The sequence below is a fragment of the Daucus carota genome, chromosome 5 (genome assembly GCF_001625215.2).
Source record: "Daucus carota subsp. sativus chromosome 5, DH1 v3.0, whole genome shotgun sequence".
In the NCBI taxonomy this organism is placed as follows: domain Eukaryota; kingdom Viridiplantae; phylum Streptophyta; class Magnoliopsida; order Apiales; family Apiaceae; genus Daucus; species Daucus carota.
Window position 1 is genome coordinate 39914783 of NC_030385.2, and position 15595 is coordinate 39930377.

General features: G+C 34.3%; 2 protein-coding genes across 4 annotated transcripts; one reads left to right on the forward strand and one right to left on the reverse strand.

Annotated features, from left to right (window-relative positions):
* Window positions 1-648: 648 nt before the first annotated feature.
* LOC108220082 (mitochondrial uncoupling protein 2-like) lies at window positions 649-7255 on the forward strand. Of its 2 annotated transcripts, none has more exons than XR_001806664.2 (9): window positions 649-858; window positions 1454-1672; window positions 1757-1832; window positions 2036-2169; window positions 2255-2353; window positions 2472-2576; window positions 2820-2933; window positions 4759-4833; window positions 5967-6031. XR_001806664.2 is itself a non-coding variant. In XM_017393734.2 (9 exons), the coding sequence occupies exons 1-9, from the start codon at window positions 778-780 to the stop codon at window positions 6784-6786; spliced, it is 906 nt and encodes a 301-aa protein (XP_017249223.1). In that variant the 5' UTR covers window positions 649-777; the 3' UTR covers window positions 6787-7255. The 2 variants fall into 2 exon arrangements, 1 of the variants encoding a protein (XP_017249223.1); XM_017393734.2 differs by lacking the exon at window positions 2820-2933 and adding an exon at window positions 6757-7255 and having other exon boundaries at window positions 5967-6053.
* Window positions 7256-7874: 619 nt separating this feature from the next.
* LOC108219695 (protein GRAVITROPIC IN THE LIGHT 1) lies at window positions 7875-13163 on the reverse strand. 2 transcript variants are annotated; one of them, XM_017393195.2, is made up of 4 exons: window positions 13030-13163; window positions 11659-11769; window positions 9777-10471; window positions 7875-8796 (listed from the first exon to the last, which is right to left on the reverse strand). In XM_017393195.2, the coding sequence occupies exons 1-4, from the start codon at window positions 13080-13082 to the stop codon at window positions 8024-8026; spliced, it is 1632 nt and encodes a 543-aa protein (XP_017248684.1). In that variant the 5' UTR covers window positions 13083-13163; the 3' UTR covers window positions 7875-8023. The 2 variants fall into 2 exon arrangements, with proteins under 2 accessions (XP_017248684.1, XP_017248685.1); XM_017393196.2 differs by lacking the exon at window positions 13030-13163 and adding an exon at window positions 12073-12299.
* Window positions 13164-15595: the final 2432 nt, after the last annotated feature.

The window sequence follows — 15595 nt, forward strand, 5'->3', positions numbered from 1 at the left end:
TTAAATTTTATTAATTTATAAAGTAATAATAAACTTCAGTCAAATTTTGGTCAATTTCACAAAACCAAATGTAATAACTGAAAATGGACGGAGGGAGTATTATTTACTTTCAAATTGTGAAATTAACTAGACAAAAAAAAATTAATAATATTATGACAGTTTTGAGAATTTGGAATCTTAGATTTTGTCAAATGATTTGGTTGGGAGTATGTGTGTGGATTTATTTGAAATCCAAGACATTTAAATATCAAAGGACAAATCTATCATTTAAAATGAAATGCAAGAGTTTGTTAAAGTGCATATGCTTCGTTCTTTGTGCACTTCGAGAATGCTGATCTTTATGCTTTCATTTATAAATAAATAATAAAATTAGTTATTGATTATATTATTTAACTAATATAAAAATTTATTATGAAAACAAAATTTTCAATTGAAAATATATCTAATCGATTAATATAATTTAATAAAATTCTAATTATTAACATTAAAAATTCTGGCTCTCTCCTTGTGATCCAATTGGGTCCACCGATGGTGGAGTAAATGAAATGAAAAATTCGAAAACGTGACATCTGGGGAGGAGTGACAGACTGTTATTTGGAAATGTCGGTAACAGTTGGGTTAAGCAGTGATGACTTGTGATACGTGAGCAATACTAATAGGCACCGCCTTTTTCTCAACTCAACAACTGCACATTTCTATTTCGTTGCCTATTAACTAAACAACTATCTCATTGACTACACTGGTGTATATAATATACACATAGATTTTGCAGCACTAATGCCGGATCTCAGTCGCCGGACGGGGATCTCCTTCGCCGGAACCTTCTTTTGCAGTGCCTTCGCCGCTTGTTTCGCTGAGGTCACTACTCTCTTCTACTACTTCAATGTACTTCATTTACAATTTTACATTTCAGAGAGAGAGGGAGAGAGAGAGAGATGACTGAGGTCATGAATTGATTGAACTAAACTGCGTGCTTTGGATTTCGTAATTCGAGGCGATAGATTGAAAAGTTGTAACCTAGCTAGTTACTAATACTTGAAGGAAAATGTGTAGATCTCAGTTTGTTATGTTGCTAACTTTAATTTAGAGCTCAGGCGTCATTTAGAGCTTTGAAGTGTATGCTACATTGTCCACTTGAAGGCAATTTTCTGTTAGGTATGAGCTTGTGATGTATTTGTAATTGATCGGTGGGTTTGCATTAGCTGTGTTTGAGTTCTTATTTTTAATAATTCCGGCATGGATCTGTCACATATTATGGTTGTGAAAGACTGGCACTTAAAAAATGTAGGAAGGAGTTTATTAACTACTATTTATCTTTTATTTAACAGATCACTTTTTACAAGCCTATGTCGCTTTTCAAATTGTTCAAAATATGATTCAAGCCTTTAAGAAATAGTGTCTAATTTTGGGTACGAATTGAAAGACAAATGTCGGTGATCTTTGTTTTGTGTAGGTGTGTACCATTCCCCTGGACACTGCTAAAGTAAGGCTTCAGCTTCAAAAACGAACAGTTGTAGGGGAAGGAACTGGTCCACCTAAGTACAAGGGAGTATTTGGTACAATTTCCACTATTGCCAGGGAAGAAGGCTTACCAGCTCTTTGGAAAGGCATCATTCCGGGACTTCATCGCCAGTTCATATATGGAGGGCTAAGGATTGGCTTGTATGAGCCTGTATGTACTATACTGCCCAGATAGTTCATTTGTATTACACATTTCTGGTGTTTACTGCTCATTATTAAATTACGTGTGATACAGGTCAAGGCCTATCTGAGCAGTGATTATTTTGGGAATGTTTCTCTATTCCAGAAGATACTCGCTGCTCTGATCACTGGTAATTCAATTTGCTGACAATTGTTCTTTTATGAGTAATCAACAAATTGTGTCTGATTGTCCAATCTCAGTCAATAATATGCATCAATCTATTTCTCTTTTGTACCAATCAGGCAATCACTATTTCTCTTTTATAAGAAGATGGTAAATTTTTTAATTTGTTTCCCGCTGTCTTTTTCAATGGGAATTTCGTTTACTGTCCAGGTGCGATAGCAATTTCAGTAGCCAATCCAACTGATCTTGTGAAAGTTCGACTTCAATCAGAAGGTAAATTGCCTGCTGGTGTTGCTAGACGTTATTCTAGTGCACTGAGTGCATATTACACCATAGTGCAACAGGTAAATCCATTATTGTTTGATGAATCAGGTTTCATGAATATATATTTAAATTGTTACTGTTTACAGCTAACTGTAATATAATTAGGAAGGACTGTCCGCTTTGTGGACTGGACTGGGTGCCAATATTGCGCGAAATGCAACTATAAATGCTGCGGAACTTGCAAGCTATGATCAAGTGAAGCAGGTAGCCATGACGAGCTTATTTCTAAAATAACGTCGAAGTTGTCATGTACAGATATACTTGTTATATGCACACATTTCCGTGTCTGTCAATCTTTTAAAAGTATTCTTGTTTTATGCAGACAATTATGCAAATTCTAGGGTTCTCCGACAATATTTTCACTCATCTACTAGCAGGATTAGGAGCTGGGTTCTTTGCAGTCTGCATTGGATCTCCTCTTGACGTGGTATATTTGACCTCTCTGTCTGGTTACATATTATCATTGTATCTGTTAATAGAGAAATCTGAAAATTGATGCTGAGAAATGAATTTGAATATGAAATAAATTCTAGAAATCCTGAAAAGTGGGTAATAGCACATAGTCATGAAATTCCAACCTTTTTCTCTTAAAAATCTTTTCTGTTTAGAGTCCTTTGCTACACATTGTGAGCTTGTGTTTAGTTATGACACTGTTAGTTCTGAACTGCAGATGTCAGTAAGTGTATGAATGTAGAACCACAACAGTCAACAACTCAACCGAAATCTATATTCAGAACGGACCAGAACAGTAATAAACTTAGGACTAGCAGTAATACGTCATAAGGTGAGAAGCTTTCGCCATCTCCTGTATATCATTTGGATTAACAGATGTTTTGAATGTAATAAGGAAATCTATACATTATCTGCTGATTCTAATACTTTTATATTTTTGGATAAGCTCAATTATGATACTCTTTTCTGGTAATTTAGAACACGCACGAACACACGCATGTCTCACTAGATTTGAACACTCAGCCTCGTGTAAAGGGAGTTTAAGGTGGTACCATATATGTTCACAAGCCCGTAACAAGTTCTATTAACACAACGACAGTATAGAATAACAGTAGGGTTAAAAGAAAACGTACCTTTTGTGGTTAAAACCAGGCTATGGTATATATAAGCTATAACCTATTTGTTACGTAAGAAGTCTTAACAGATGTCATCAATTTTGTGTTAAGTCAACTTTTCACTATAAACTCCAATTATATCATACTCCACATACTTTACTATTGCTCTAAATGAGTGGAATTGAATATTATTTAGTACTTGGCAAAAAAAAGGGAAATTCAGTTACTAGCCTGTTGCACTTAAGTTTGCTGTCTGGAATGACTCAGTTTCTAGTTCAAAGTTGAGAGACATCAATCCGTTTTGCAAGGTATCTCTTGTTAGATGTAGTTATGTTAAACCAAAGATGGTAAATTCCTGTTACCGGAGTCCAAGGTTGTGTAATTGTTAACTATACGTATATTGTTAACATTAAATGTCTGATCCATATTAATTCTAAGCATTGTCATTTTCATGTTTAATATCTGAACCTGTCAATGCATGCATCTGTTAAGACTTCTTGATATCCTACTGGAACTGGTTCAAATCTGTATCTGTTTCTGGAAATGCATAGAATATTCAGAGTTGTTAAAATATGTATGCACATTTGAATTATGATATCATAATTACTGTGCTTTCTGTAAATGTGTGCATTTATTAGCTTTAAAGATAGGCATAGCCTCATATGAACGTTTTTCACTTAGATAAAAAAATGCTTATGGTTGTCATTGAAACGATTTAAAACAGGTAAAATGCATATGGGCTGTATTTCAGTCATTTTTACTTCAATTCCATGGTATTAATAATACCTAAGTTACCCCGACTCGGGTGTGGCTGTCCGACACGGGTGCGGATCCAGGTGTCGGATCCTTGGTTTTTTTGGTAATTAGGATTCTTGGACGCGAGTCTGAAATCAGACTCAGGTGCGGGGACTTGGCATATAAGCTTGAAAATTTTTTTTGTTCTTAATTCATTTTATATCTGAAAAAGTATGCATGACTAGTGTCTTGTACTAATTAAGCTTATACACATGACTATATGTGTCATATGCGTGTCATAAAGTCAAAGGGTAACATAGAAAGGTCATAATTGGACCTTACTCTTGACGAGCAAGTTGTTGCAAAGCGTTTTATATCATTTTGATCTTAGGTTGTTACAATATGAAGTGTCCGGTTTCAAAACGAAGGATCCGACTCAGATCCTGTACTCACACCCATGTCATGTCCGGTCGACACGGGTACAAGGCAAAAATCAAAGAGTCCGGGTAACAGAGAATAATACCTTAGGAGGGGGTGGACATGTGGGATTAATATCACATGCCAGGCCTCAAGGTGACTAGTTTAAGAAATTAAGTATGGTGAAATGTGTGCGTTATTATATGGTGATTATTAAGTTGGATATAATCTCGAGTATTTTGGCACAATAAACATGTAATGCTTATTATGCAAAATATGGTATCACAAAATTTCTTTACAAATCAAAGAGCTTTGGCCTTCTTTTCTTTTTATAAATAAACCTAGTTATGATGTGTGCTTGTATTAACCTTGTAAATGCTTATATTTCAGGTAAAATCTAGAATGATGGGAGACACAAGCTACAAAGGTGCCTTGGACTGTTTTATAAAAACTTTAGCAAATGAGGTATAATAATTTCAGCCTATAATAATTTTGGTCTTGTTTTAGTGATGTTCATCATTGTTTGGATCGCAAAGTTTGAAGTGTACACGATTATGTTTACAGTGAATGTGGAAATTGTAGCACGTGCATTAGTAATGATTGATTATCTTTGTTCATTTGTTATAGTTTGTTATAAGGCTAGGAAGTGATCAAGTTCAAATCTCTTAGGAAACTAAAAGTTCTAAATTCAAAAGAAGAAAATGTACTGCTTCTTAACTTATATATCTATCTATATTCTATCCTTGTACTATACTCCAGTATTAAAACTAAACTTTAATTTCGGTAGTCGGTCAGTAATTGTGTCAGGTTAAAATAACGACAATATTGATTATTTTGTCTTTTGGAACTGATTACAATAATAGAAACATGGGTTTAATCATATATCTTTTTTTTCCCTGAGTTTAATCATATATCTTAATCTATATCATATGTACGAATCATATTGTTATATTTTATACTTGTTCAATCCAATTTAAGATTTATTCTTTTATATCATATATTTTACTTTTCATTTAAAATTTATTTTTATTATACTAATATATAAGCCCATGCTTGACACGAGTTCTACAAGATGTTAGTATATTATAGGGTCTATGTTATATTTCCACTACAAATCATTTTAGAATATGAAAAAGATTCATGATAGAATTTGGATGTAAAATATAGTTTGTAATGCAACAAGGACAGGAAGTCAAGCTCACCCGGGAGAGATAAATGCATGAATCACTGTAAATACAAATCAGTTGGTTTTTAGTTTTTAGGCTGAAGTTGTTTGTGTTAGAATGCGTGGCTACATTTGAAGGCAAATTTGGCTTACTTTGTAATCAAAGAAATGTGGTTTGATCCATTTTTCTTTGTTTCTTATAATGTAATATGTAGAATTTTGTCACTGCTACTCATCACAGGTGCTGCACTCTGTTCATTTGCCTCATTCTTTGTTGTTTATATGGTTCATGGTCTATCTTGAATACAAGTTCCTAGAAACAAGATTTTTTTTTGTTTCATATATATGAAAAATCTTGCAATGGCCCATTAGTTGAGGCCTTGGATTATGCAATATTTCCAACAAGTATTAACTGCCAGTCAAAATTTTGCAGGGTCCGTATGCTTTTTACAAAGGGTTCCTACTAAATTTTGGTCGTCTAGGATCTTGGAACGTAATTATGTTCTTGGTGCTTGAGCAAGTAAGTTGTTTTTTTGGGATGCTGCTGAATGTGAAAAAGAGTTATATAATAATCCATTGTTTTTTACTGGTTATTCAATCTTGGTCTGGAAGTAGATGAAACCAATACTGTTGGGACTTAATAAACTTGTGGATTTTTTTTGGCATAACCTAGGTTTATTATTTTACATCTATATATTTTTAAAATCATCCCTACAGGTAGAACATTTCAGTTCTGCCTTCTCCAATAACCTTTATTATAAATAGTTATCTTAAATTGGTACAATATATGGCCATGTATCTGTCTTGGCAATATTCACGCTGTGTTTACCATACTTCTGTACTTCATTTATGCATTTCTATAATTTATGATTTTGCGTTAAAAGTTTATTACTCATTGCAAAATACTTCAGATTTGTACTAAGATTGAAGAAGCAGAATCCCTGCCTGTTATACTCCGTTCTCATAAAGTTCCTCCACTCATCCATTTACATGTTGCCCGAATCTTAATATCGCGGTTTTCTGCCGCCATACTCCCCATACCAATAAAGCCAGCCATCTAATATTGTCCCACCACCTGTCAACAGATTTTGAAGATAGACAAACTTGGTTAAAAGTTGCTTATGCACTTGTATTTAAAATTCAAAAGCATTATCACAGTAGTTTTTTTTATTCGTAGCTGAATGATAAGGGTACTAAAGAAGCTTGTTATCTGTTCATGTCAGGTCAAGAGTTTTTTCTTCCTTGAAGCTTAGTGTACAGCACCAGGAAGTATATATTATCTTTTTATTGTCAGCATCATGGAAGAGTGCTTGGTATTTATTGGTATTTAGCGAATTTTAATGTACCCTGGGCTCAGTCTTGCTTTTATGAAGTTTTTGAAGTGCTGATATGGAGGTTGTCAAATCAACTTATGGGGCCGGCTTATTGAAAGAAGGCATTTAGGTTGCAACCCGGGCACTAATTTTGCAATTGGAAATTTGAGATATCAGCTACGTCTGAGCACACAGTAATTTTTTACATCATATAATACATATACCACAAAATGCTGAGAATATAAGATGTTGTATAAGTTGTACAAGGACAGCAATTAGGGCAAAAACACAATTATACTTGTTTGTTCTCAGTTAGCTTGACGGATCAGGCATCATTTGACTTCAATTATGTAACATTATTATTCTACCTGTTTTAAATAAACATACTAGGATATCCTGGATTCGTATATGAGGATTGTCTGTGTGATAACAGTAAATCTGTTTTCAGTTCTCCCCTTTATAAATATCATAAAAATAAAGTAAGCTGGACAGAAAAGTACTACGTCATACCAATTTCTGGCTTTAAGTCGGTTTCAGATTTATTTCTAACTTGCTGACTTGGCTTATTATACGACAGATATTTTTCGGTTTAAATTCGATTTAAAACCCGGTCATAAAACCCCCCGGCAAACACGCACTATATATTGAGCTTATACGCACAGTTAATGATTTAATAAAATTGAGTACTACATAGATAATTTGACATTTAATATTGTTTATGTTAATTTTAAAAATATACTACTAACAAGATACAGAATTCAGGACCAGGAATTTACTGTGAGGCGATATAGCCATAAGCCAGTAGCTATTTGTCACTGTCTTTTGTCCAAGACTTTTAACGAGCCAATGAGTATGCACAACTTAAACAAGGTCACATTTGACACTTCTCAGAAAGTCGTATACCATTGTAAATCTTCGGAGTAGCGCTTTTTTTTTTTTTCCCTAAAAAATTCCATTTACAAGTGCAAAATCTTAATTTTATAAACGTTATGATTAACATCTGCAATTCCATTTACAAGTGCAAAATCTTAATATAATTTTTTAAACGTTATGATTAAAATCTGCAAGTTTATAGCACTAGCCATAGCAAGCTACCACCAACCCATTACACAAACAATACAATTTTAAAAACACTCTACATTAGCTCGTAATAGACATTTATTAGGAAGTCTCTTGCCTAAAAATCATTTTTGGGCACAAGGTAAACCCTAGCCTTTATAACAGAACCACTGGCCAGCTTAAACCCAGGGCTAACTGGAAACCCCACTACCTGACCACCTACAACTCTTCCACCCGGAAACCTCACCACACTCTCCATGTACTGAGAATGGAAATCTGCACCCTTGCTACCTTCAAAATAACTAGGTGGTGGCTCCAACGAGAATGCAAGCAAATGCAGCAGCCAAATTGCTTTTGCAAGCCCCAGAAAATCCCCATAGAATCGACTCCTAGGGTGATTTCCAGCCAAAACTTGACAGCGCTGTTCCAAATCACCAAACAAAGACTCCTCCATTTTGGGATGGATAATGGAGAGATATTTTTTACAGCAGAATTTGCCAAAGTCACAAGTGGGAAGAATGCCAAGGAGTTCAATGGGGTCCATTGCTTTCATGTCTCGGTACTGAGTGAAGCAATCTCGGCGGAACTGATCAGGGTGCAGTAGAGATGAGAGGCTGCCATCCATGTAGAATGTCTCATGGTCAAAACCTTGGAAGAATTTCCGGTTGACATACGATTCCATTGCGTACTTTGCATGATTTGGTCCCACAATGGAGTCCATAGTAGCATTGGTAGTTGCCCCTGCAGCAGCTTCAATTGATCTTACAGCAGCTGTAATGTCCCAGTGGGCTGATTTCATGAGTGAGAGAAGGAGAGCTGTAAATGACTTTGATGCTTCTCTTACCATGCTCATTGTTGCTTCAAATACCTCTGGTGCCGGCGACAGTGATACTGGACATTGGTATATATAGTTTAGATAGATTGCAACATACCAAAATTTCATGCAAGACAAGCTTTTGGTGTTAAAAAAATACTTTCTCTAACATAAGATAAAGATACCGAATGACAATTGTCTTGCCACAATAAAATAAGAATAGCTAGGAACTTGATTAACCTTGAAGATGACACCTTGTTAGCAAAAGATAATCAAGTGTGAAGTTAGAAATTAGAGTTTAATAGAGGATGTCTTGAACCTGTTTCAATGCTATTACAAAATTGTTTAAGTTCTAATCACTAAAGGACACTTTCTACTCGGGCCTCATTTACACATCTTTAATACAACTGTATATATGCTCAAGTTGTAATAAGTAGAGAACACTTTCTACTCACACATCTTCACATTGTGTCCGAAGATTATTGCTTTTAACTTGTAACTTATAACTGTCTCGAAGTCAGAATCTTAATTCCTAGTTCAAGTAACATCATAATCTAAGAAAAGTATGTGAAGCAATGCTTTATAACTGTCTCGAAGTCAGAATCTTAATTCCTAGTTCAAATCATATAACATCATAATCTAAGAAAAGTATGTGAAGCAATGCTTATAACATTTTTACAAAGTAATCATCCCTGGACTGAGTCAATAAATACAAAAAAGTACAAGCACAAAAGAAATGCATACATTGTATAAAATGATAACCCCTAACAGGATGATGCTTGGACTAGATCTTAACATAATTATAGCACTCTGATTAACTTAACAAAAATATATTCAAAATTTAATTTTGGGTTATCTTTTTCACTCTCAACCCCAACTCCAACTGTTTTCTACAAAATTAGGCGACAATTTCTCACACAAAAACACAACCCATGACCAAGAACCCAGCTTGATCCACAAAATCTAAACATAGCACCACATGAATTAATTAACTCAAATGCAATTCCAAATGACTTATTCGATAGAAATTTATATGCAAAATGTATGTAGAAATTACCAGGAGTCTGAGTACTGCACCCAACTCTCCGCTTGGACTGATGATGGCCCCTCCCATTTTTCTTCCCTCCACTCCCACCAGTCACCACCACCGCATTCTTCAACTTGTCCTTCAAATTCTCCACTTCAACTTCCTTCACCTTAAGCTCCCTCTTCAACTCCTCCACCGCGGCCTCATAAGGCGCGACAACCTCCCTCAAAGTAGCTCCCACAACCCTCCTCCCCCTCTCCCCACCCACATTCTTCCTCCTAAACCTCTCCCTCAAAACCCCAATTCTCCGCAGCTCAGCCACCACCGCCGCATCGCAAACCCGCATTCTATCAGGATCCCAAGGACAATGCGCCTCCTGTAAACTCACATAAGCCTTCTTCACAGCCGAAAACGCCTCAAAAACCTCACCAATCAACACCTCCACATCCCCAAATTCCCCATCACTTCTCCGTGCCCTGGCAATGCTGCCGTTTTCGGTGTTTTCGATATCTTCTTCTTGCTGGGCTAAGTACTCGGAGATTCTGGGGTTGGGTGGGTAGTCATCAGAGTCGTCGGAGTCGTCGGAGGGGGAGATTTGGGAGGAGTGGTGGCGGTCGGCGGCGAGAGGGTGGAGGAAACAAGAGGCGGTGACACGGTGGATGAGATCGGAGAAGTTGGAGACTTTGTTAATGGCCATTTTCTTGATTCCAGTGCTGCTGCTCTTTCTTCAGATGTGGACACATAAAAACACACACATACACACAGTGTGTTTAGTGAAGACCAAACACAAGTGAAGTGAACTAGTGAACTACTCAAGTCACTGTTAAATTAAGTGAAGTGAATCTACCCAACAGTAATTTAGGATCTCTACTTGTGTTTCTTGTGTCTGGAATTTGGAATGAATAACCTTTTATAATTTTATAATGTTTTCCTTTTGTCTTAATCAAGCTGTTACAGTGTTTTTTTTCAATTAAATAAAAGTAATCTTAATTGATTTGAAAATCATGTTAAGCTGGAAGTAATGAATCTTATTTTAAGTTGGTTTTTTTTTTTTTACTTTTAAACACTTCGCCAAGATATAACCAACATAAATGTTAAAAATAAATTTACTATTGTAAAGAACAGATTTAAGTCAAATTTAAAAAACGTGTAACTTAATTTCCACATAACTTAATTAAGTACTATTTTTATAGTTAATATATATATACTATATTTATATAACCAATCATTTTATTAATCATATAATTATTCAAATTATTTTTAATTACTTTTGAGTATTATCAAGCACTTTAAGATAAGATAGAGAGCAATGCTTTCGTCAATTTTAAATTTAGATGGCAAATAATTTTTTAATTTATCATATGAATAAAATATGTAGACTATTTTAAAGTTTTAAAACAGTATCCACATGAAGATATTTAAAACAATTTGACGGATCTAAAAAATTTTACTCTCATCATTGAAGGACAATTTTATTTAAAAATATATTCTAGATAAACGTAGATATAAAAATTATAAAATATTGAATAATGAATATACAATATAATTATTATAAAATATAGTATATAGTTTGGTATTAATATCAGTTATATTTCAAAATATCCATAACAAACTACATGAGATTATAAAGATTAGCGCATATAATTAATTTACTTATCGAAATTCCTCCAAAAAAATATATTTTAGTGTTTTCTAACTCAAATATAATAATTTGTTTAAGTGATCAAAATACGTGCTATGCATGATAATTGTAAATTTATTTAGTGACACTGTCTTATTTAAATACAACAAAATTTTGTAGAGCAGTTGAGGTGTTTATACAAGTTGTGCACACAGCACATCACTCATTGACTCACACAGTAACATAATACTCAAACATGGTAGAGAGGCGGGAAGGGTAAGGAAAGAAAACCTTGCTACTTGGGATTGTTTTACGACGGGGTCTCTGTAGTAACCACGGTGGTGATGCTTGTGTGTCGACTCATCCATCTTCAGTACTCCATTTGTCTTCTTCTTTGTTGTTCTGATCATGTATATATGATGATTACACATATACAAAACCCATAACAAATTAATAACTATTAAACCTGTGTACATACATTAAAATAAGAAATCTATCCGGCATATTTACATACACAACCTGGATCTTATTGCTTCCCGGACATAAACAAGCAAGGATTCATCATAAGATTAAAGCCAGAATTCTGGCTGTTTTACTCAAGGAACTATATATATTATTATACTTATTTGATGAAGAATGCTAAAATTCAGATCATAAAAGGAATAACAAAGAAGTTGAGAAGTTAGGTAAATAAGAAGAAGTTACCCGAAACGATCCTGTTGGTAGGAAGAGAGTAGTATATTTGGCATCATAGTGTACAATTCCAAGAATCAGCTTCTATGCGAGTGTGTGTGTGTGAATTGTGCAGAAACAACTAGAAATAAAGCTGTGTAGTGCAGATCAGCGACCTCACATTGCTAGTCTTACAGCATATACAGGAAGTGACGCTTCTGTGCTTTACTGTTTTATGAGTTGATGTACATAACATGCTATGTCCAAGTATTTTATAGCCGTGCTTATTAGTTCTTATATATATATATATAAAGATACATGGCTGAGACATTATTTTTAATAGTTATTACTGTATTAAGATTCAGCTGTCCCTTATTATAATGGAGAGAATTTCTGTCTGCAGTCATGGTCTAAAGTTCAGAGTATCCATGTGTTTAACAGTTGAAGCACCTGATTTGCATAACATAATTTTTTTTACATATTTTGATCATTATAAATTTGGCAAAGTTATAGAAAAGTGTCGTAGATCAATACAAGTCCAACAGATATATGCCTTATTTGGTCTTCTAAATCAAAATTTAGGGCAATTGACAAAAATAAGTGTCTCTATTTTTAAGACGGATATTTTTAAGACTGCGCAATCTCGTTTTATTAATAATAAGATATTGATATTCCCTCTTTTTTCGTACTTGGAACGTACAAAAATGATGTTCTAAACTAGTAGGAAACTATATTTTATAATATTTATAAAACAATCACTAAAACACTCTTGAACTTGCTGTCTTGCTCTAATACGCATATGAATACACATGCAGATGCATGCATGCTGCACACTTATATGAAAATGATTGTGAATTTGTTGGCCTTTGACAGTTAAGTGTCAATCTCTCCTATTCTTCTATGATCCATAGTCATGTTCGAGTAGTCACTTAATATATTAATATAACGAAATCTATCAAATATGAAAGAATGCATGTATGTAAAACTTACACAGATCTGTGTGGCGGCGTACTGTCATTGTTTAGGCAGAGGCAAGGAAGCATCTTCTCAGAGTAAAAGAAAGACCTGCAACTCTAGAATTTGCACTCCTTTTTCCTTTATTTTTTTTTATAAATTTGGAGTTTGCGACAAGGGTATTTGAAGAAACTAAAGCATTGTGCACTTTTACTGTTACTTATATTATTTAAGTGTTTTGAGTGAGGTTATTATTGATCATTTGTGGCCACGTGTCAAGTTCTGGAAGTTTCATGGAGTGTCCCCCAGTTTACATGAAATGCTTCAGCTGGTAAATAATGGAGATATATTCATTGTTGTTTAGTCATTGCCTACATATTATGTTAATGATGATTATAATGCTAATGCGCATCTTTGGCTGCAGCTTCTTGGAGTATAGCTAATCAAAAGTATCCATCTATACAAATGAATTAAACCCAGAAGTTGATCATTTCTTTCTCCAAATGATACTTTTTTATCGTGTAATGAACTATATCAGAATTACAATATTTGTGTCGGAAGTTCCTAAATTATCTTCCTTAAACTTATTATACATAAGTATATAATGTGTAACTTAATTGAGAAGAGGGTTACCGATCGAGCAGATCAATAATATAAAATGATCACTACCGATAAACTTCAGGATAGATCTCGTTTCATAAGTGATTGAAATATATGGACAGTCAAGAAAAATGAGCAATCAGGCTGAATGCAACTTTCAGGGATAAAGGATCACAAATTGTGATTACTGCCTAATTCAATCCACTTGTATCATATATTTTGGTCTAGCCATATGTGTATAAATCGGCAAATGAATAAAAAAAAAATGCTGTAATAGAATAGACAAGCAACAAATTTAAGCTAATACATGATCCAGAGGAGATCTGAGATGATATTATTGTAAACGATATCAAGGCAGTATACAATGTTTTGACCCGCAATAGTCTCGCCTTGATTTTCATGCTACACCTGCGTTTTTGGCACAACCTCTTGGAACCTACAATAACATTTCATTTGTATTATTACAACACATGTACCGTGTGTGTGTGTGTGTGTATATATATATATACACACACACAGTCTTTCACGAGACTGATCGCTCTTGTACCATGTTAAGTGACTCAGGATTATATTATATTATAGCTTCTTGTTAAAATTTAGTTCTTTTGTCGACGATACATAATAAAAATGATAATGATAATTGCGTTACAACAATCGTCTGCATAAACATATATTATGTATTTTTAGAATTTGGATACGATTCTCTGAACTTATATATATCTAGTTTGCAGTATAAAGTAAGTATATAAAAATGATTATTCCGGTGGATATATATGTTGGTCTGTCTATGTCTGAATAATGCACCGTTTATTTGCTGTGCATGTCTCCAAGCTGCTAGGTTTTTATACAATGTGGAATCCAACTTTATGATATGCTTGAATACAGGAGCTTGTTTTGGCTATTAGTATAAGTTATTTCGTTAATACCATAATATTGTCCCATTTAACTTTTCTGTTTGTACTTAATTTCCCTCATAATGTGTCTGCAGCATGGCCAATTGTCTCAGAAGAGTTGCATTCTTCTTCAATGGTTAGGGGTCATTTGTTGACTGTTTAAAAAGTGTGCGTTTAAGTTTAAAGTGTCTAATCTTGTGATTAATTGAATGCTAATTCTGAATGTCCTGCTCATATATGGACACTTGACTGTTGAAGATGTTTACATGTCTGCCTGCAATATACATGACTACATACCAAAACGCTATTCAGTCCTTAACTTATGTACCCTCAAGTCTTGGGAACATTGTGATTGTGTCTAGCAAAATGAATCCAAAAAAAAAAAAATGAATCAAAAAAGTTTTTACGTACCCTTGTAATATAGCTGGTGAAACACTCCCAGGAGCTTAAGTTGTGAAAATGCTTAAATGCATGCAAATCTATCTATTGCCGACTCCAAAGCTTCAATTACCTCCTACTCAAGTAATAGAACGTAGACAGTCGAGTGAAATCCAATTCGATCATTTAATAATTTATTTTTCTGCAAAGTACGAATTATCTAGGAAAAAACAATTTTAATATTCCTTGGAAGAAAACTGCAGTGTATTTATTCTTTGAAATAGTACCAAGGTTTGTCTATGTTTATTCTGGTGAGTTCAACTGGACCAGTAAATTGTGTCATGTCACTGTTTCTGCCTTTCTGGTCTTCTCCAATAAACCCTGTGGGTCTTGCATATTTATACACCAACGATTTACTAATATTACCTTTCCAGGGCAGTTTCTTTGCTCTCCAACATAATTTCCAACAGAAAGTGTATTCAATTTGAAATCTCTAACATTACTCTTTCCGACCTAAACTCTCGACTTCCGGTAAGTCAGGACGAAGGCAAGCCTTTTTGAATCGGATGACAAATATTATTGGCTTAAATCGGATTATGACATCAAATTGAAAGCCTGAGAGGCTGTTTGTCTTTAAGCCCTCTAACTTTAATAATCTGAAAAATGTTTGTCAGCCAAAAGCTGACTTAAAATCAGAAATTAGTTTGAAGTACTTTTTTCGGTAACTAATT